At 34.5% G+C, this 21,045-nt stretch overlaps 1 protein-coding gene across 1 annotated transcript; it reads left to right on the top strand.

The window, feature by feature from the left end:
• The first annotated feature begins 258 nt into the window (after positions 1 to 258).
• LOC131950154 (P-selectin-like) lies at positions 259 to 19,205 on the top strand. Its single transcript, XM_059312203.1, has 7 exons — positions 259 to 334; positions 13,383 to 13,586; positions 16,436 to 16,582; positions 17,269 to 17,439; positions 18,050 to 18,220; positions 18,961 to 19,110; positions 19,195 to 19,205. The coding sequence occupies exons 1-7, from the start codon at positions 259 to 261 to the stop codon at positions 19,203 to 19,205; spliced, it is 930 nt and encodes a 309-aa protein (XP_059168186.1).
• Positions 19,206 to 21,045: the final 1,840 nt, after the last annotated feature.

Here is a 21,045-nt window from a genome sequence, read left to right as displayed (position 1 = left end):
GTTTGTTTTACCAAGTCACTCTACAGTATCCCATTTGATATCCAAAAAGTTCATCTAAAATAGACTCAAACAGCAGTGCGATGGTAAAACTTAAAAACATGAACATACCAAGCAGTGTATATTTTACGAGATTAATGTGGCGATATAATTATATTGTAATCAAAAGACATATAGTAAAACTTAAAAACATGCACATACCAAACAGCGTATATTTAACGAGTTTAATGTGGTGATTTAATTATGTTTTAGTCGAAAGACATGTCTCTCCTACACAACATCTGGACATTCATTATGATGGGTTTACTTGTGATATTCGAGGCTGATGCCGATTCTGGTAAGCAATGATGTTTCTTTCTTTTAATATCTTATTTTACAGCTGTTGTGGATATATTTCTGATGTCTTCTTTTTATGTCTTATTTTACAGCTGTTGTTAATGTATTCCTGATGTCTTATTTTACAGCTGTTGTTAATGTATTCGTTTTGTCTTATTTTACAGCTGTTGTTAATGTATTCCTGATGTCTTATTTTACAGCTGTTGTTAATGTATTCGTTTTGACTTATTTTACAGCTGTTGTTAATGTATTCCTGATGTCTTATTTTACAGCTGTTGTTAATGTATTCCTGATGTCTTATTTTGATGTCTTATTTTACAGCTGTTGTTAATGTATTCCTGATGTCTTATTTTACAGCTGTTGTTAATGTATTCCTGATGTCTTATTTTGATGTCTTATTTTAAAACTGTTGTGGATGTATTCCTGTATGTCTAATGTCACATCAGAGGATTTTGAGAAAATGTTACGAGTAGATGGCGTACATTGAGCTAGCAAATCGATGTGCCCAAAACCATTTTAACTAATTAATATGGATAAGATAATTCATTAACTAGCTTTCCTCAAGAAATATTTAAAAAATGTATTTTAATATACAAATAGTTATCATCCTAGTTTGCTGTTTACTAAAAATATAAATTATAGACCCGTCATCTGCAATACTTTATGATTATACTTTAGCTAAACATCCCACACCTCACCCCAAGCAGCTTGTGAGTGTCCACGAAAACTAAATAGTACTCTCATTTAAAAAATGGTTCAAATGATTCCACATGGTTATTGCCAGAAATCCTATTTTTCGACAAAAATTGAATATTTTATAAAAATTTGAGGGAAGAAGAGCAAAATGATTTCCAGTTTAACTAAGGCTAGGAGTATTCAAACAAAAATTACTAGTAATATAATAGTAATTTAGCTCACCCTTTTATTTTTAATTTGCATTAGTAGAGTCAGGTGTTGTGTTGATATGGCATATTACGGCGATGAATATAAATAAACTACTATTATACGCTATTGTGTATTTTAACTTGAAAAACAATTATTGTTAACGTCAATTGTTTTACTTGCCCTGGTCGTTCCGGTTAATTTCAAGGAGGGGTTAAGGGCGGTTTTTAAAAATATTTGAATTGATAAAATAATTCTAAAAGGCTTTTCAGCGACTTATGTTCAATGGAAAATTATTAAAATGGGTGTAATCGATGGTTATTAAACGGCTTAAATATTTAAAAATGATAACGCTTTACGTAAGTTTTTTTTTAAATCTGTATGATTACATAGACTTTTCAAGCTAATTCCACACAATTCTTGAAAACAGCAGTAATATATGTAGTTAAATGTCTAGACGTATTTGGTAATCGACGTTATGGCTTTAGGCAAAGAGGGTTGGTACTGAAGGATTGAAGATGTTAGGTACTTTTGTGTGAGTGTGTGTTTTTTCATATTGAATAAGTGAATTTTAAGGTTAACAGTCGAAGAAAGTTATGATAGGGAAATGTAGGTAAAGCAAATGTTTGTGATTCATTTGTATAAATTAAGTTTTAAGAAAATTAAGTGTATGTCTTTATTATTATTGCGATTTTAGGTAAACTTATTATACTAGCGCACACCTTTATATTGCTAATTAGTATACGTATTCGCAACTCTAATTTATAATATCGTTTTTTTATAGCTACATCTCTATAAAAAATTATTAGAGTGTGATGTTTAATACAGTTTTTCATGAAACATCTAATTAGAATGTTTTTCGTAAATAGCTTGTGATGAAGGATGGTTCGGCGCAAACTGCGAATTTCAGTGTCACTGCGCAAGTGGCCAAAACTGTTCCGCTTCCGGGGATTGCCCGAGAGATAACTGCCTAGAGGGATGGTTTGCTTTCAAGTGCCAGTATGGTAAGAAATTTTGTGAATATAAAACAACTATAACAGATTTTTCTTGTGAGTGGCGTTTGATGATTGATAGATATTTTGTTGTTAAAAATCAAAGTAATGCCTAATGGTGCAGATGCCTAGCGAACTATCCCGGCGCCCATGCGCACTATCGATTATTCACCCCTTCATCCCATTTATACATATATACATGCATATATATATATATATATATATATATATATATATATATATATATATATATATATATATATATATATATATATATAGTTATTCCTGTCTGTAAATAACGCCCCCCCCCCTCACATTTCTATATATAGTTATTCCTCTCTGTGGAAAAACACCCCCTCCATCCCATTTCTTCATATAGTTATTCCTGTCTGTGAAATATGAATCCCTCCCCCTCTAAAGTTCGAAAGGTTTGTAGCGCTTCTTACCAGTTACTATTCCGTAACCTTTTCTATTTCCGTGCCATAAAATTAATATAGAAAACTTTTACATCAGTGTGTAAAATCTTGTTGTATTTTATTTTTGTTACTTTAACTGTGAATAACTCAATACTTCAGCTTGAAACGAGCTGTTAATTTGATTAGTCTACTCCTTTTGGCGCCCCCTTAGGGTCGGCGCCCGGACAGCCGGCCCACCCTCTCTACCCTAGCTGAGCCACTGTATTGTTGGGGGGCGAGTTGTAGGCACGGCACCTTCGGGACGTAAATACATGATTCGTTAAACTAACTAGCGTACCGGTCGGCAATACTGACAGACATACCCTTGCTTTGCGTACCTCCTAATCTCTAGCCTACAATTACACAAAATAACATTATGGATTGTATTACTAATACAATTCGGTGGATCGTATCAACTTGACAATGGACAATTGACGAAAAATGCTGCCAAAAAAACCTATAAGACATTAAAACACACATACGATCATTTTCTGTCAGAGTGAATGTAATCAAACGGCAACAAAACAGTATTTAATTGATGGGCCTATTCATAATGCAAAAAAAAAAATAATAATATTATATACTTTAACCTAAAAAAAATGTATCAGAGCTGTGCAATTTTCATAATTCCAAACATAATTTTCTACAAATTGGTGAACGCAAGTGAACAATTTTCTATATATGGAAGAACTGGAATGGTCTAGTGGTGAAATTTCATTTTTATAGAAAAAAATGAGACCTGTCTAATTATATTTTTAAAATTTTTGCTTTTAATCATGACTCCCATAGGGCAGGTGAAATAGAGTGTTCACATTTTGTTGACATCGCCTTGTGAACTTATCATATGGCTAGTTCTGATACCCATTTCAGTAAATTTTTAAATTTCTAATAATTTTAAATGTTTTAGTCAGATTTGTAAAAATTGTTTATATTAAAGTTTACAAATTTAGAGAATATAGGTTTGAAGCTTCTCAAAAGCGTTTTAATTTTACTTATAAGCTATAAATTAAATGCTGTATTACATACTACCACTCTAACAACTTGACTTGTATATACCTTAAAGGGTTTTAGCGCAATTTCCATTCTGGAGATTTGCGTTTATTAACCCGTCATTTCTGGGAATGTCCGCAGCTTTAAGTCGTATCTCCTCCTCAACGAAGCAATATCGAGGACTAGTTCCAAAGCAAAAATGTTAAGCAAGTTCCGAGGATGATCGTGGGCCAAACAAATTCCCGGAGTTCCTTCCTGGATTTCCCGGAAAAGCCAAAAAACCTCGAAAAAAAGCAGTTTTTGGCCCATATCTCGGCAACCAGACCACTTAGCGACTTGAAACATTTACCAATCGATTCCTGCCATAATTTAGAACAATATTGCCGAAGAAAGTTTTTAAAAATATCCTTTCGTTCGGTCACAATTTTTTTTTTAAAAATTACATTATACATAATACATTACAGTACTATATAGCTAAATCGGCAGTGGAAGGCGAAGGAGGACGAGGGTAAATCATGTGACCTGGCTGGCTTAGCAGCTAACTGCGCGGGCTGGCTTAGTAAGCAAACTGCGCGAGACGCAGGCGAAGGAGGAGGATTCATGTGACCTGGCTTTGTCCCCGTGTGTGCTTTACGCTACGACAGAGCTATTTTTAGATAACATAAGAAAATTGCGCTTAAATTGTCACTAGACTTTTTAATAACTTGTTTTTTTTTGCTAAATTATATTTCTTCCCTTATTTAAGTTGATACTCTCCCCTTAAAACTGTATTTTATCTCAGTAATCTACACGATGATTAATTCACTAAAAAAAACTATCCTCGCAACAACCCTTTTCTGGACCCTCCGCGTGAAACATACACTGACAATCTAATACAAAGAGTATTAAAATACAATAACAAGTATTAGCTGCATTGACGGAATTGCAGTCTAAATTAGAAAAACTCTCACAATTGCATCTCCTCCATGTACGATATTTGTGTAAACTAACAATACAGCTGGTTACGAAAAGCTACTTTGTGTAGACTAAATGTAAGAGATGTACAATTTATTAGTACAAATGATCTCACGACAAATGATATTATGTAAATATTTCGATATCTCACCAGTGGCGTGCAGAGGGGGGGGGGCGGACGGGGCCCAGACCCCGGGCATCCACCAGTGGGGGGCATCCAGCGGAGGTGGAAAAAAAAATTTTTAGCCTTTTTTTTTTTTTTTTTTTTTTGGTAATTTAAAAATTGTTGCGATATGTCGTGTCATGGTGTCATCGTAACTTTCCATATGTTTTGCGATCTCGCTAAAAAAAATACAGTAAGAATGCCCATCTTGTTTTTATATATTGTAGGGGCATCTTGAAAGTAATTATGCTTATATTCATGTATTACACTCGAAGGACATGCAACAGTAATTACACCAATCATCGTTTTTAACATTGGGGGCATCTCTTAAGCTTTTTTTTAAAAATGTACTTCTTCATTATGATCCCTTTCAAGGGCATCCAAATGGTAATTATGCCCATATTATTATTATAAATTTTTGGGGCATCTTTGGTGAAATATATGGCCATTTGTAGTGTAATAACGCCCAAACTTTTTTTTTTTGTTAAATTGTATGGGCAGCCTTCAGTGGTGTAACTAGGATTTTCGGGCCCCTATGCAAAAATTAACAATGTTAATAATGTTAGTCGCCCGCCCTCCCACACACTGAATGCCACTGCCTGTACACTAAGAAAGGACTTGGGGCCTTTTTGAAATTAAATTATTTCTACAATAGAAAAAAAACTTGATTTCATTTTTTTTAAATTATTTATATAAAATAAATATCAAAATTCCAATGTAAAAGTTTTAACTTTTTAAAAGAAGGAAAATGAAGCCTATTTACCTTGGGCCCCTATGCTTTGCTTACTCTAGATTTACGGTAGCTACGCCACTGGCAGCCATTAATATATATTTATTTTCATTCATTATATAAGCATACTTAAGAATACGAATCAACATTTTGTTTTCGATACATTGTAATGATATCATTCAGAATAATTGCGCCCATATTGATTTTTACAAATAGGAGGAGCATGCTTTAAGTAGTGTTAAAGTTAAAGTGTTTTAACTCTGAGTAGAGCTTTCTTTAAAGTAATTTGGGGCACATACAGAGCCAGTTTTATTTCAGTTAATAGTAGAGCTATCTATAGAGTTATCGAGCCCATATTGATGTAATGAAATGTGGGGATGCGGTGTGGGTTTTTAGGCTATGGAAGCCGCTACCTGAACTAGACAGGCGTACTTGGGTGTTAAATTTGTGAAAACGCGTCCAAGTCTAGGGAGTGTCTGACATAGCATAGTGGATTTTTTAAACACAGTCCGATGTAGAAGTGTTTTTTTTTTTAGAGCTGGCAGCTTTAGCAAACCAAGGTACACTTCTGTTATATTCAAGGTTAAGATAGTTTGAGAGTATCTAGCATCACCCATCTCTTTAAAGAGTTGACGTTTTGACCAAGTGGTTTAGAGAAAAAAATCTGAAACATCTCTAGTTCAATGCACACTCTCACCTGTATTAGTTACACTATAGGAATTCCTAAACAGGCCAAGAGAGAAACATCCCATTAATAAAGGCGTGTCTGACGCCCTAATTGTAGACACGGACAACGTTTTTGTCCCTGCGGTCCCAGGTGGTAATATAAAACCGGACGAGACTCTTTTGTAGTGCATCACAGCCCCCCCCCCCCCACCACGACACGTCCCGCAATTGTCTCCCCCCTTTCCAACCCCCCCCCCCCCCCCCCCAAGTTCCAACCATTCATTCCATTTGGATTTAACTGGCTGTAGTCAACGTGTTCATCTCAATTAAGATAAGTACAATATTTTAAATACATGCTTTTCTGTGTATATTAACGTCCAACACAACTTATTTTTTTTTTGTAACTAAGCTATATATATATATATATATATATATATATATATATATATATATATATATATAAGTATTTATGGGGCATCTTCCGGTTGAGTTTGCCCCGGGCATCTACATAGGTCTGCACGCCACTGTATCTCACATGTGAAACAAATAAAATACCAGTTGTACCTGGGCATTTGAGGTGTGTTAATGTGTAAAAATTTTATTCAAATGTCTAATAGCGAATTTAGTTAACGAAGCACAATCAATGACACCAAACTACACGTATATCAGAGACGGGAGTGTACACACGTGCATTGTATTAGATCAAATTACGGTCACTTGGAAGAATTATCACAAGATTTATTGGATTCGCGTGGTGTTTGATTCTTCAAGTAAGTAAATCTTTTATTTTTAATTCTTCTAGTTTATATGTTTTGTGAAATTAAATACATACAAAATGTATTTGCTGACATAGTATTACCGCTAAGGCAAAAAAGACCACCTTTAGCTTCCCTTCTACCCAAACAAGATATATAAGTAAAATATTAATTTATATAAATATGAATAGACTTAGAATATTCTAGAGTTCAAAGGATAGTGCGTGTTTAAGTTGAGTTAACCTCTGGTCGGTTGTGAATGTTTATCACAAGGTTGGGTGTTGGTATAAAACAATAATAGAGGGTTGTTGACAGCAGGAAGTTGTGTATGAAACCATGACAATACGTGGGGGAAAAAACATTGTGTTTTCTCTGTTTTGATCTCAGTATTTACCTGTTTGAGTGGACCCACCCATTTTTCAAATTTTCAGCATTAATACGAATGAATATGTAAATTACTATTTTTAATTATTAAACGCGGTTAGAAAAGTCAAATGACAAACATGAGTTTACTAAACTAACAATAACCAGTATACATATTTTACTTATTTTCAGTTTTAAAAAATATTGTATTTTTTTTAAATATTAGTTTATCGGGTAAAACAACCCAGGGTGACCATTAGGGTACTCGGGGCTCACACGCGTGCCCTACTTCTGGGGCATCAACGCGTGCATTACTGCTGGGGCGCACACTCGTGCCCTACTGCTGGGGCGCACACTCGTGCCCTACTGCTGAGGCGCCCACTCGTGTCGTTGGAGCGCCCACTCGTGCCCTACTGCTGGGGCGCACACCCGTGCACTACTGCTGGGGAGCCCACTTGTGCCCTACTGCCGGGGCGCCCACTCGTGCCCTACTGCTGGGGCGCCCACTCGTGCTCTACTGCTGGGGCGCACACCCGTGCACTACTGCTGGGGAGCCCACTCGTGCCCTACTGCTGGGGCGAACACCCATGCACTACTGCTGGGGCGCCCACTCGTGCCCTACTGCTGTGGCGCACACCCGTGCACTACTGCTGGGGCGCACACCCGTGTACTACTGCTGGGGAGCCCACTAATTCCCTACTGCTGGGGCGCCCACTCGTGCCCTACTGCTGTGGCGCACACCCGTGCACTACTGCTGGGGAGCCCACTCGTGCCCTACTGCTGTGGCGCACACCCGTGCACTACTGCTGGGGCGCACACCCGTGCACTACTGCTGGGGAGCCAACTCGTGCCCTACTGCTGTGGCGCACACCCGTGCCCTACTGCTGTGGCGCACACCCGTGCACTACTGCTGGGGAGCCCACTCGTGCTCTACTGCTGGGGCGCCCAATATTGCACATCTTCTGGGGCGTCTACAGTGCACTACTGCCGGGGAGCTAGGTACGCCCCTTGTTAGGGTTTAGTTAGGTAAAACAATTGCCCGCTGTATCCCGAGTGTACATGCTCTTTGAAACGATTGTAGGCGCTTTAGTGTTGTTAATCTTTATTGTTGTTCTGGAGGCTCCGATTCACGTGTTTGTCGAGACACAGGATACATAAACTAGTCCAATTTGACCATTGAATCAAGTAGTACCAATTGCACCCTATAAACTAGTCCAATTTGACCATTGAATCAAATAGTACCAATGACCCCCTATTAACTAGTCCAATTTGACCATTGAATCAAGTAGTACCAATGACCCCCTATTAACTAGTCCAATTTGACCATTGAATCAAGTAGTACCAATGACCCCCTATTAACTAGTCCAATTTGACCATTGAATCAAGTAGTACCAATGACCCCATATTAACTAGTCCAATTTGACCATTGAATCAAGTAGTACCAATGACCCCCTATTAACTAGTCCAATTTGACCATTGAATCAAGTAGTACCAATGACCCCCTATTAACTAGTCCAATTCGACCATTGAATCAACTAGTACCAATGACCCCCTATTAACTAGGCCAATTTGACCATTGAATCAACTAGTACCAATGACCCCCTATTAACTAGTCCAATTTGACCATTGAATCAAGTAATACCAATGACCCCCTATTAACTAGTCCAATTTGACCATTGAATCAAGTAGTACCAATGACCCCCTATTAACTAGTCAATTTTGACCATTGAATCAAGTAGTACCAATGACCCCCAATTAACTAGTCCAATTTGACCATTGAATCAAGTAGTACCAATGACCCCCTATTAACTAGTCCAATTTGACCGTTGAATCAAGTAGTACCAATTGCACCCTATAAAATAGAACAATTTGACCATTGAATCAAGTAGTACCAATGACCCCTTATTAACTAGTCCAATTTGACCATTGAATCAAGTAGTACCAATGACCCCTTATTAACTAGTCCAATTTGACCATTGAATCAAGTAGTACCAATGACCCCCTATTAACTAGTCCAATTTGACCATTGAATCAAGTAGTACCAATGAACCCCTATTAAGGAGGCCTAAGCAGCTGACAAATGTGTTACAATCTACAGATAAAGGACATGTCTCGCTGGTGTTTAAAAGCGGGCGTGCTGTCGTTGGCTGCAAGTACACCTTTGTACATGATTTTAATGATAGAACAACTGACGTCTATTTTAATTTGATTGACCTAATCAATGTTGTAGAAATTACGCTGGAGAGCCCAAGGAAAGTGTGTGAAGTCTTCGTCAGTGGAGGTGAGTTGTACCGAGATTTATATTTATATAAAACGTTTTTAAAATAATGTCTTTCTTCTGCCAATATGTTTTATCTTATTTTGTAGATTGTAGTGACTTGACTTAGTCCTATCTGCTCCTTATGGAACATAAGTCCTCTACCATTTCCTTCCATTTCATCCGATCCCCGGCTATTAACTTTGTCATCTCCCAAGACATTCCTGTTGGCTTTAGTTCTTCAAGAAGTCTCCGCCTCCAAGTCTGTCTTGGGCGCCCTCTTTTCCGCTTTCCTTGGGGGTTCCATTTGGCGTATCACATTTGGGTGAGCTTTTTGCAGCGTGTGTCCTACCTAGCGCCACTTCCTCCTTCTTATTTGCGCTGTCATAGAATGTTATATAGGTGTATTTGTTGATTTTGTATCATTTTATAGGTCGACTTGTAGGCTTTTAACTTATAATAGACTTACCCGTCATACCTTGGATGACATTGGATTTCGGGGATCATCCATAAATGACATCACGTCTGTCACTTATCACAAAATAACCAGACCCCACATTCAAAAAGACGTTTTTTATCTTTAAAAAACACCGATTTCGGCTGAGCATGGGTCTGACCGCACTATCTTTTCATATATTGACGTAACAGGTGACCTTTAAAAGTTCTATTAATTTTAATGACACCGACTTCAAAATTTAGCCTTCATCCTTTAAAGCAAATTTTAAAATGCTTTTCTGGCAACCTATAGCATGTTAATATAACGTGAAAACCCGCCATTTTGTTCGTGTTAAACATGGCCTAAAAATGGTCGGAAGTCATGCGTCCGATCGGGACGCCATTGTTGTAAGCAACCGACCTCGCTTCCAAGTTAGCGAGTAATCCTACTAAATCTAGATCTAGAACCTAGTAGATAGATAAATCCCATGTATTCTCGAATTAGATGATCATTGAAGCTAAACAAACATTTATATAACATATATAAATAAAATATTAAAGGCCTGTAATAGATTCTAGATGTAGAATTTACATTAAGTTTAGATCTAGAATTTACATTAAGTCTAGTGACCTAGATTTAGATCCAGATCTAGATTCAAAACGTTTTCTTTATTCAACAGCTGATCTGTAGATCTAGGGAAATGTATTGTATAACAAAATAAAAAGAAGTGTTAAAACATTGATAATAGTGTTGAAACGTAATAAAAATAGCAAGCGGGCGCATTGTAAAAGTTATAGCCGACAGAAAATTAGTTTAAGAACGCTTTGAAATCTGAATCGGCAACTAAATCTTTGATTGATGCCGCCATTGATTGTACTAAAAAGTAAACAAATTATGTGACGTCATTATTCCCACAAAGTAAAGTCAATGTTTTAAACTCTTAAAATTAATGTGCTTAATCTAACTATGAATAAATCAATAAATTAATTAACGTCTTTGCATAAATTTGTAATTAAAATTCTGTCTGAAAAAAAAATTGTTCTCTACCTACGTACTATTTTACAGCTCTCCACATAGTGCAGATTATCCCCAGTAACCAATCAGACAAACAAAAAAACAAACAAAAAAAACAAATAAATATTCAAACTCGTAAACAAACTTGAGTTTTAGTAGTATATATATTATAGGTCGCAAAGGTAAGTTAAAATGCTACTTCCAAACGGTCTATGGGGCAAGAAAATTAGAGTTTCTGTGTCCTCAGCATATGAATGGATAATGTAGTTAGCACTATGCCCAGTGACCTTAAATTTCCCTAGCGTGAGTTAGGTAACCATCAGAGTTGGATGAACTCAGGTACGGTCTACTGACTTGAACACGGGTATCGAACTCGAGACTTACGGGTTAGCAGTCCAGCTCTCTACCGCTAGGCCATCCCGTCCCTTTTTAAAGCTCGTAGAGTAGCTTTACCTGTATTCTATAGGTCGGAATACAGCTTTTTTCGTTTTTTATAAGTCCTAACAGTAGCTTTAATCTTATTGTATCAGCCAAAATGTTGCTTTTATCTTTTTTGCAGGTCGCAACGTCGCTTTGAAGCAACAGACAGCGCAAATCAACACCCACCTTAGGCATACATCGGAAAAAGCAGTCGATGGTGACAGATCTAATGAAATACTAAAGAACTCTTGTACTCACACGTCCCACAACATAAAACCAAACACAAAGCAGTATTGGAACATCACGTTCAACAGAGAGGTTTTTATTCAAAGATTCAAAATATTCAATAGAGGTTGGAAAAAATGTACTATGATGTAACTATAAGATTTTTTATATAATACATTAGAGTTGTAGTGCAGGTTTTAAAAAGTATACTTTTTATTAATGAGTATAATATGAGTACATTTAATTTAACTAACGGATAGTGCGATCGAAAATATTAATATATGTAATGTTTGCTATGCGATAAGTTTTAAGTAAAGTTCCACTTTCGAACCTTACGGTCTATGGGGCAAGTTGAGTTCACCTTTTTCTGTGATCTCGGCATTTGGAGGGATGGTGTGGTCAGCACTATGCCCAGCCATCTTTACTTTACCTAACGTGGGTTAGGCAGAGGCGAAGCGACCCCTCACGGCACCCGAAGCGAACTTTTGATTTGGGGCGCCCCCCCCCCCCATATATATATATATATATATATATATATATATATATATATATATATATATATATATATATATATATATATATATATATATATGTGTGTGTGTGTGTGTGTGTGTGTGTTTGTGTGTGTGTGTGTGTGTGTTTGTGTGTGTTTAATAAATATGGTGTATTATTTTCGTTGCCTAAAACTTTATTCGACGCCAATTAACTCAGTTCGAGTTCAGATTCCTGTCTGAGTTTGTGTCCATCCGGCTAAGATGGGTACCTGAATCACGGTGGCGCGACAACATTAACTGGCGTAGTGCTGACCACACTATCCCACAGTATGCTGAGGTTTTTGAAACTTATATACTCAACTTCAGCTGCCTTTAGCACAAGCAGACACGATAATGCATAGCGAAATTATGAAGCGGCCAGCGGAGAATTTTTTAAGCAGACTAGAGTAGATGATATTTGGACAGTAAAAAGAATCACAAAGTGTTGGTTTTAATTTTCTCCCTCGTCAAAGGCAGAAGAGTTCTTGTATGTTGAATATTACCAATAAATCTTGGTTGGGGAACAATAGTCTTGCAATTTTTTTATGTGTTAACGTAGTCGCACTCGAAGCTAGATATACCACAATAAATAGCTTTAGTGTACTATATGGAATATTTATACCATATGGGGCCTACACAAATTTCGCTTAAAGCTCAGGTATTAAATATAAAATAAATCTGGCGTCATTCTCATAACACTAGTTAACGGCCCGTTGAGGGAGAAATACAACGGACAATAGGTTGATAATGTTGTCTTATTCTCTAAACTAAAACAAAAAATAAATTCCCCATATCAACTGCAAATTGAAATGGAAAGATGAAATTAATGTAAAACTAATTTTATCCAGATTTGGAATTTATACAAGATCCGGAAATTTAGTGGGATACTTAACTGGAGAAACTTGACCGAAAACGGGGGGAGGGGAGGGTTAACACTGGTAAAAGTACATATTTTATATGTATTTTATAAACATTCTTTTTTCGTTCTTGAAGGGGTTGAAGGGGGCTATGGACGTGTTGCAGTATTGATGTAGATAACATGTATTTTCAGCAGTTATTTCACCACCCCCCACCCCAGAAGTTTTAGTTTGCTCACCTTCTAAAAATGACACACTATATTTAATTTTTTAATTGTAAGTATGGTGTGCCTACATATTGGATAAAACTGTACGTATTTGAGATAAAAATTGATGATAAAAATGTTTTGATTTCAGAATATTCACCACAACGATTGGCTGGCTTTTTCTTAGAAGCATTCGACTCAACTACAGACATTCCAGTTTACAATTTTCACGACACTAGTACAAAAAATGACACTTTAGTTTATGACTGGGCTATACAGATGTTTGTTGCCAACAGAGTGACTATTTATGTACTTGACAACGTCTTGACGCTGTGTGAAGTGGAGATTTATGGAGGTATTTTTAGTTGTCTCTTTTATAGAATATTTGATATAAAAATATTGGAAGCCACAGGAACCCATACATTACGTTCTGTAAAAAAATGTCCTATTTAGGATATTTTTTACAAGCTTTGTGTTTAAATTCCTTTTTCTGTCTGAAGACAATGCAAGCTGACATTTAGTTGAAATTAATAGAATGCCTAATTAATTTTTTAATGAATTAATTTAAATTGTGTCCAAATTAGTAGGCAGGCTTATCTAACTATTCCGCACTATTATACGCGCGATATCATGTCTAATATGTGCGAAATAGTTTTTAGTCATGCTACTCTATTGTAAATGTAAAAAAAAAAATTAAAGTACGGAAATTTTAAAAATAAGAAATGTTTTAATATCAAGCTTGTATGTAATCTATATACTACTAAAACTCAAGTTTGTTTACATGTTTGAATATTTATTTTTTTGTTTGTTTGTATTTTGTTTGTCTGATCGATTATTGTTAATACTTCTATTCATCGTAGACAGCTGTAAAATAGTATGTAGGTAGAGAATAATTTTTTATTGCAGACAGACTGTTAATTACAAATTTATTTAAAGACGTTAATTAATTTATTGATTTATTCATAGGTATATTAACCACATTTTTTTAAAAAGATTACTAAAACCACTAGACTCGACGGAAACAGTGACGTCACATGATGTGTTTATTTTTTTAAATCAATAATGGCGGCCTATCGAAGAAGAGTGTGTTCCCATTCATATAAGCGTAGCTAATGATTAGATCTAGATTCTAGATCTAATCATTAGCTACGCAAAAAACTAAATTTAAGACTTAAGCAAACGAGTCGTAGAATCTAGATCTAGATAATTCTATCTAGATCTAGATAATTTCAGACCTTCTTTATTTTATATAAATCTTTGTTTGGCTAATTTAAGATAACATTTAATTTGAAAGTTACTACTACTAGACTTAGATCTAGATCTATGCGCGTAAATCAAGTTGCAAAAGGAGACTCAAAGTATCAATGTATAGTATAAAAATTCATCTGTGACGTGACGAGTAAATAGCTAAGATGATAGTGTAATCGGCTCTCATGCGGGTGGCACAAATTCCAGGCCAATAATTCAATGATAATTTTTTTTTAATTTTTATTTTATTTTTTAGATGTGAATGATAAAGTTGCCTATCTGAACTTGGCGCGATACAGGGCAGGTGAAGTAGGGTTCATCTGTTTCTTTGTCCTAAGCATATGAAGGGATAGTGTGGTCAGAGACATGCTCGGCTGGAATCGTTTTTTAAACAATAAAAACATGTTGTCTGAGACTTGGCGGGACACTGGGGAGGTGAAGTAGAGTTGAGTAGGTCACCTGTGACGTCAGTAGCCTATATGAAGGGATAGTCCGAAATCGGTGTTTTCGGTGTTTTTAAAAGATAATAAACATATTTTTGAATGTGGGGTCTGTTTTTTTTGTGACGATAAGTGACACTGCAGTAGCGTAGCGAGGGGGGACCTATGTCCCCGGGCGCCGACCTTAGGGGGCGACAAAATGGGTTGAAAAAATAAATTGAAAGGTTGAGAGGGGTGCAAATCGAAAGTTTGAGGGGGGGGGGGGGGGGGTGCAAATCGAAATCTTGAGGGGGGGGGGTGCACATCAAAAGTTTGAGGGGCGGGGGTGGGTGCAAATCGAAATCTTGCGGGGGGTGGGTTCAAATCGAAAAGTTTGTCCCCGGGCGCCGGGAAGGGTCGCTACGCCTCTGAGTGACAGACGTGATGTTTTGTGATGGATTACCCCTGAAACCCACAGTTATCCAACGGATGACGGGTAGTCTAGTAATTCACTAAAAGTAGAACATAAAAGTCTTTCTTTAAATATATAATAATACACTACTATTTAAATAACTATAAATAAAATGCATCTAATATATAATATAGTGACCCGCGCTTTTCTTTACAGTAATAGTAGTGTATTATTATTTATCAATAATTTATTTGCTTCATTTAGTGCATTATTACATAAACGCTTGTTATTAAAACGTTTTTTATGAATTTAAAAAACGATATAGATTTATATATTTTGTGTGATTAATAAATCATGCAAAATTTATTCCAATATATTTACATTCGATGATGCAATTTCATTAACATAATAATAACTTTCAACCTAATAAAACTGGAAAATAAACTATGATAACAAAACTAATAAAACACAACAGATCTCTTTTTTATTTAACTATTTTTAACTCGACAAAAAAAGGTAAAATAACTTTAAATTTAGTTTTTTTCTATCCATTGCAAAATAAAAATATTTTGTATTTTCTTTAATGTGTATGATATTTTGAAATATGAATAGTTATAAAAACTTTACACTATATTCAAAATTATCTTGTTGACTTTATGGAAGATTAAACTTTGATTTAAACATTATATAAGCAAAATGACAATAAATATTTTTAGGTTTTATGAGTACCTTTTTGTCTATAAACCTAAAATTGACCCGTTGAAATTTAATTTTTAAAAAATCTCTCGGATAGCTAGGGCCATTTACTCCTCAAAGGTCTGTTCAATGTCTGTTTAATGTTTTAAATACGCTTTTGAATCGCGTGAACTTGTCGAAAAGAGTTTCGCTAAGCTTTAGCTAATGTGTTCAGTATACATAAATTACATACTTGCGAAGCAGTAAAATATGCTTCAATAAACACACTCTTTAGCCTTAAGGGTATTATTACCGGAAAAACATGTTAAATATCTAAGGCCTTGATAGAAATAAAAGTAGACCAAGTAAATTTCCAAAAAGTTGTATATAACATTCTGCATAAACTACAGTGGGATATCGCTGTAGTATTACGATCTTTATATTTCCCAGATAACTTTTGTAGTGGACAAAAGTTCGGCTTGAACTGTGAACATACCTGCCAGTGTACAGACTCTAAATCCTCCTGTATGCCGTCGACAGGCGTCTGCCGTACAGGTGGTTGTACCCCTGGATATAAGGGCAAAGATTGCGAGGAAGGTAGTTGAAGGAATGATTATGAAGATTAAATTAAATCTTCTATATTTGAAGACAGATCAGTACGTATTTAAATAGGGGATCACATTTATTAAATTTGCAATGAATTTTTTTTATAATCCGAATTTTTATCATTCTACTTGCATTTTGATATATGCACTATTTCAAGGCATGGGAACATGTCTACATAATAATTTGTAGAATTTTTATAATTTTTAAAAAAAATTTACAGAAATAAAATGTAACAAACCTACCGTACCTAAGGGAACGTGGGGTATTTGCCCAGGTGGTTATAATAGTGTGTGTACCTTGTCTTGTGAAGAGGGTTATGAAGTGGACGGAAACAAACAGATCACATGCCAACGAAACGAAATATGGACTGTGCCTGGCGTATGCAAAAGTAATATGTTGTTTGTTTTAGAAATACACACTAATATTTGAAATAAGGTTAAAATTACTAAACTTTATAAGTATTACAGAAATTATATAGTTATTTCTTTATTTTTAACTTTTCTTCTTAAAAGGCATCATTAAAATATTTTACTTCATTAATAATAATTTTACATAGTGTACATTTTGGTTAGTAGCATTCGTATAGTCCTTACAGCTTTATAAATATTTCCTGATAATTTAAAAAAGCTTTGTATATTATCAATGCACCAACAGTTTAGTAAATGTTTACTTAAAAGAGAAAAGATGTAGCGCTGCTCCCAACATTACAAACGGGACATGGCATAATTGTCAAAACGAGTTTCGAAGCGTGTGTACACTGGTCTGTGAAGACGGCAACGAAGTTAAAGGGAACGACACGATCACCTGCCAAGCTAATCAAGAGTGGACAATGCCTGGTGTGTGCTCGAGTAAGCATTAATTCAATTTGAGATTTATATTTAAGAAAATAAAATTAAAATAATGAAAACCAATAAATGCACTTCTACTATTATGTATATGCAATATAAATCATTTCTGCATGAAAAATAATGAATACAAAAACATAAACTTCTACTATTATGTATGTGTTAGATTAATTATTTCTGCATTTTATGGCAGGAGTTAAAATCACCAGATTTTTTTTGACAATAACATGAAATATAATGAAAACAAATACATAAAGTTCTATCAGAGGCGTAGCGAGGGCGGGGTGGGGTGGGGGGGGGGGTTGCGGACCGCACCGGGTGACACAATTTAGGGAGTGACAACATGGCAAAAAATTGCAAAATTGACAGAAGGAGAAGGCTTTTTGCCCGTTGCATTAAGGATTTATTATGCGGCATATATTGAAATTATAAGCTTATATAGGCCGACACACACACACAGACACACACACGAAGTGCCGCGCCGGGTTACACCCAACCTAGCGAAGCCACTGACTTCTATTATTACGTATTTTGTAGCTAAATTATTTTTGCAATTAATGTCAGTAGTTGAAATTATCAAAAGTGTTTTGACAATAGAGAGTTTACTTAACAGGGAAAAGATGTAGCACTACCACCAACGTAACACATGGAACATGGCATCATTGTGAAGATGAGATTGGTAGCGTGTGTACACTGGTCTGTGAACACGGCTACGAAGTTAAAGGGAACGACAACATCACCTGCCAAGATAATAAAGAGTGGACGATGCCTGGTGTATGCTCAAGTAATCAATACATTCTTACATTCATTCATTCTTGAGATCTCTAGTACAAAATAATATGAAAAATAATTCAAACAAATACATTAAAACAAATATACTCACGACTTTATGATTTGAGAAAGACGCAAGCAACTGCACGTTGAACGAGCATCAGGAAGTATTTCTTTCATTGTTTTCACAGCAAGGGTTGGCGTGGTCGAGCCGGTAAAGCTCATGGTTACTAAACTCAAAGGTCTCGAGTTCGAACACGCCGGTATATGAGGCTCATTAGCTCCAAAATCAAACAACTGCTGCCTTGTAGTTTGGACAAAGTTTAGTTGGATAAAGAAAATCCAAAAAGTAAAGCAGGCTGAAATCAGAGTTAATGGCCTCAATGTCGCATAACCAGTTTATACGTATACTTAAATGTGTTGAGGGGGTCTCTTCCAACACTAAAAAATTAAGAACGATGCAGAAAGAAGAAGTTTTAACAGCCTCTATTTCAAAATGGGTGAAACCCTATTTGAGACAAAGCACAGTTGGGAAACCCATGTATCGCGAAAGCACAGCGTACCTGTGAAATTTGTAGTAGTACTTCATTTATCGTTTTTTTTTTCAATTTAATATTCGCCGTAGAGGCTTATGATCAAGAATCACTTTGCATTTCCTTTTTTGATTAAAAATTCTACTTCTTCTCATTTCTTTCTTAATTTTAGTGTTGGGACTAACAGTTACCTTTTTTAATATCAGTTTTTGTTTTGCAGAGAAACTATGCAACACACCACAAAAGGTAGCCAATGGTGTGTGGAGATTTTGCAACAACGACACATGTAAATTAAAATGTAAAGGAAACTATAAATTAGAAGGGAATGAAACAATCCAGTGCCAAGATAATCAAAATTGGACAGTTCCGGGTAGATGCATAAGTAAATACTACTTCCCCAAATACATTATTTTTTAAAAACTTTGCCATGTCAAGGATATTTATATTCACACAGACTACGATTGATTTTCGTTCTTATGTAAGATAATTCTTAAAAAAACAAAAGTCCATGTATGCTTGAGATTCAGAATCAAAGTTTAACTTACCGAAAAAATAATGCAAAAAATCTATTGTTTATGAATGATAACATCGATCTGATAACTATAAAAATTGATCTGATAACGTACGGTAGGATTCTTTTACTGTAGCATTAATTTGAGTTGTATTGAATAAATAAAACTAATTATAAGATCTAGATTTACACATCTAACAAAGAATATTTTAAATTTGATTGAAAAACAATGCTTTTTATAGCATTGCTTGAATTAAAACATATTGCTAGTTGAAAAAAATGTTTGAGTTTAAATGTTACAGTCTGTAGATAATACTAATGATAATTTAGGATAAACTACACTAGACATGTATCGTGTTTTACCTGTTGCAGCAGTGGAAAATGGTTGTAGAGAAGGTTGGTTTGGACCCGGATGTTATTACAGTAAGTATTGTAAGCGAATTTAATCCAAAAAAATAAGTATTAAACCTCAGTTAACCTACAAAACTAGATACAGTGCTAACATGGTTAAAAAAATTATATGATTTGGTTTCGATCACATCATTTAACATTTAAATATACTGTGTTGAATTAAACGTAAAATATCTATATCTATATCTATATCTATATCTGTATCTATATCTATATCTATATCTATATCTATATCCATATCTATATCCATATCCATATCCATATCTATATCCATATCTATATCCATATCTATATCTATATCCTTATCTATATCTATATCTATATGTATATGTATATGTATATGTATATGTATATGTATATGTATATCTATATCTATATCTATATCTATATCTATATCTATATCTATATCTATATCTATATCTATATCTATATCTATATCTATATCTATATCTATATCTATATCTATATCTATATCTATATCTATATCTATATCTATATCTATATCTATATCTATATCTATATCTATATCTATATCTATATCTATATCTATATCTATATCTATATCTATATCTATATCTATATCTATATCTATATCTATATCTATATCTATATCTATATCTATATCTATATCTATATCTATATCTATATCTATATCTATATCTATATCTATATCTATATCTATATCTATATCTATATCTATATCTATATCTATATCTATATCTATATCTATATCTATATCTATATCTATATCTATATCTATATCTATATCTATATCTATATCTATATCTATATCTATATCTATATCTATATCTATATCTATATCTATATCTATATCTATATCTATATCTATATCTATATCTATATCTATATCTATATCTATATCTATATCTATATCTATATCTATATCTATATCTATATCTATATCTATATCTATATCTATATCTATATCTATATCTATATCTATATCTATATCTATATCTATATCTATATCTATATCTATATCTATATCTATATCTATATCTATATCTATATCTATATCTATATCTATATCTATATCTATATCTATATCTATATCTATATCTATATCTATATCTATATCTATATCTATATCTATATCTATATCTATATCTATATCTATATCTATATCTATATCTATATCTATATCTATATCTATATCTATATCTATATCTATACAGGAGATCTAATACTTTTGACAAAAGAAATGAGCCCATCTAAACGAGAAAACGGCCAATGTTCTGCAACGGATTTATTACACTTAAAATTTAAAAATGAAACGAGTTTTATTTCTATAAGAATTACTCTTCATAAAAAAGGTAAATAACAGATTTATTTTGTGAGAAAATCACACTATAAGGTATATAT

This window comes from Physella acuta, unplaced genomic scaffold (assembly GCF_028476545.2).
Source record: "Physella acuta isolate Inbredline_101_S28 unplaced genomic scaffold, ASM2847654v3 ptg000738l, whole genome shotgun sequence".
Taxonomy (NCBI): Eukaryota; Metazoa; Mollusca; class Gastropoda; family Physidae; genus Physella; species Physella acuta.
Note: the sequence above shows the minus strand (reverse complement) of the source record. Positions and strands in the feature narration are given on the sequence as shown.

Bases quoted from the DNA above. Each gene is read 5' to 3' on its own strand.
- LOC131950154 (XM_059312203.1), top strand. From the start codon at position 259: ATGTCTCTCCTACACAACATCTGGACATTCATTATGATGGGTTTACTT. The intron at 13,587-16,435 runs GTATTTTTAGTT...TATATTTCCCAG, and splicing joins TGAAGTGGAGATTTATGGAG to ATAACTTTTGTAGTGGACAA. The intron at 18,221-18,960 runs GTAATCAATACA...TTTGTTTTGCAG, and splicing joins GATGCCTGGTGTATGCTCAA to AGAAACTATGCAACACACCA.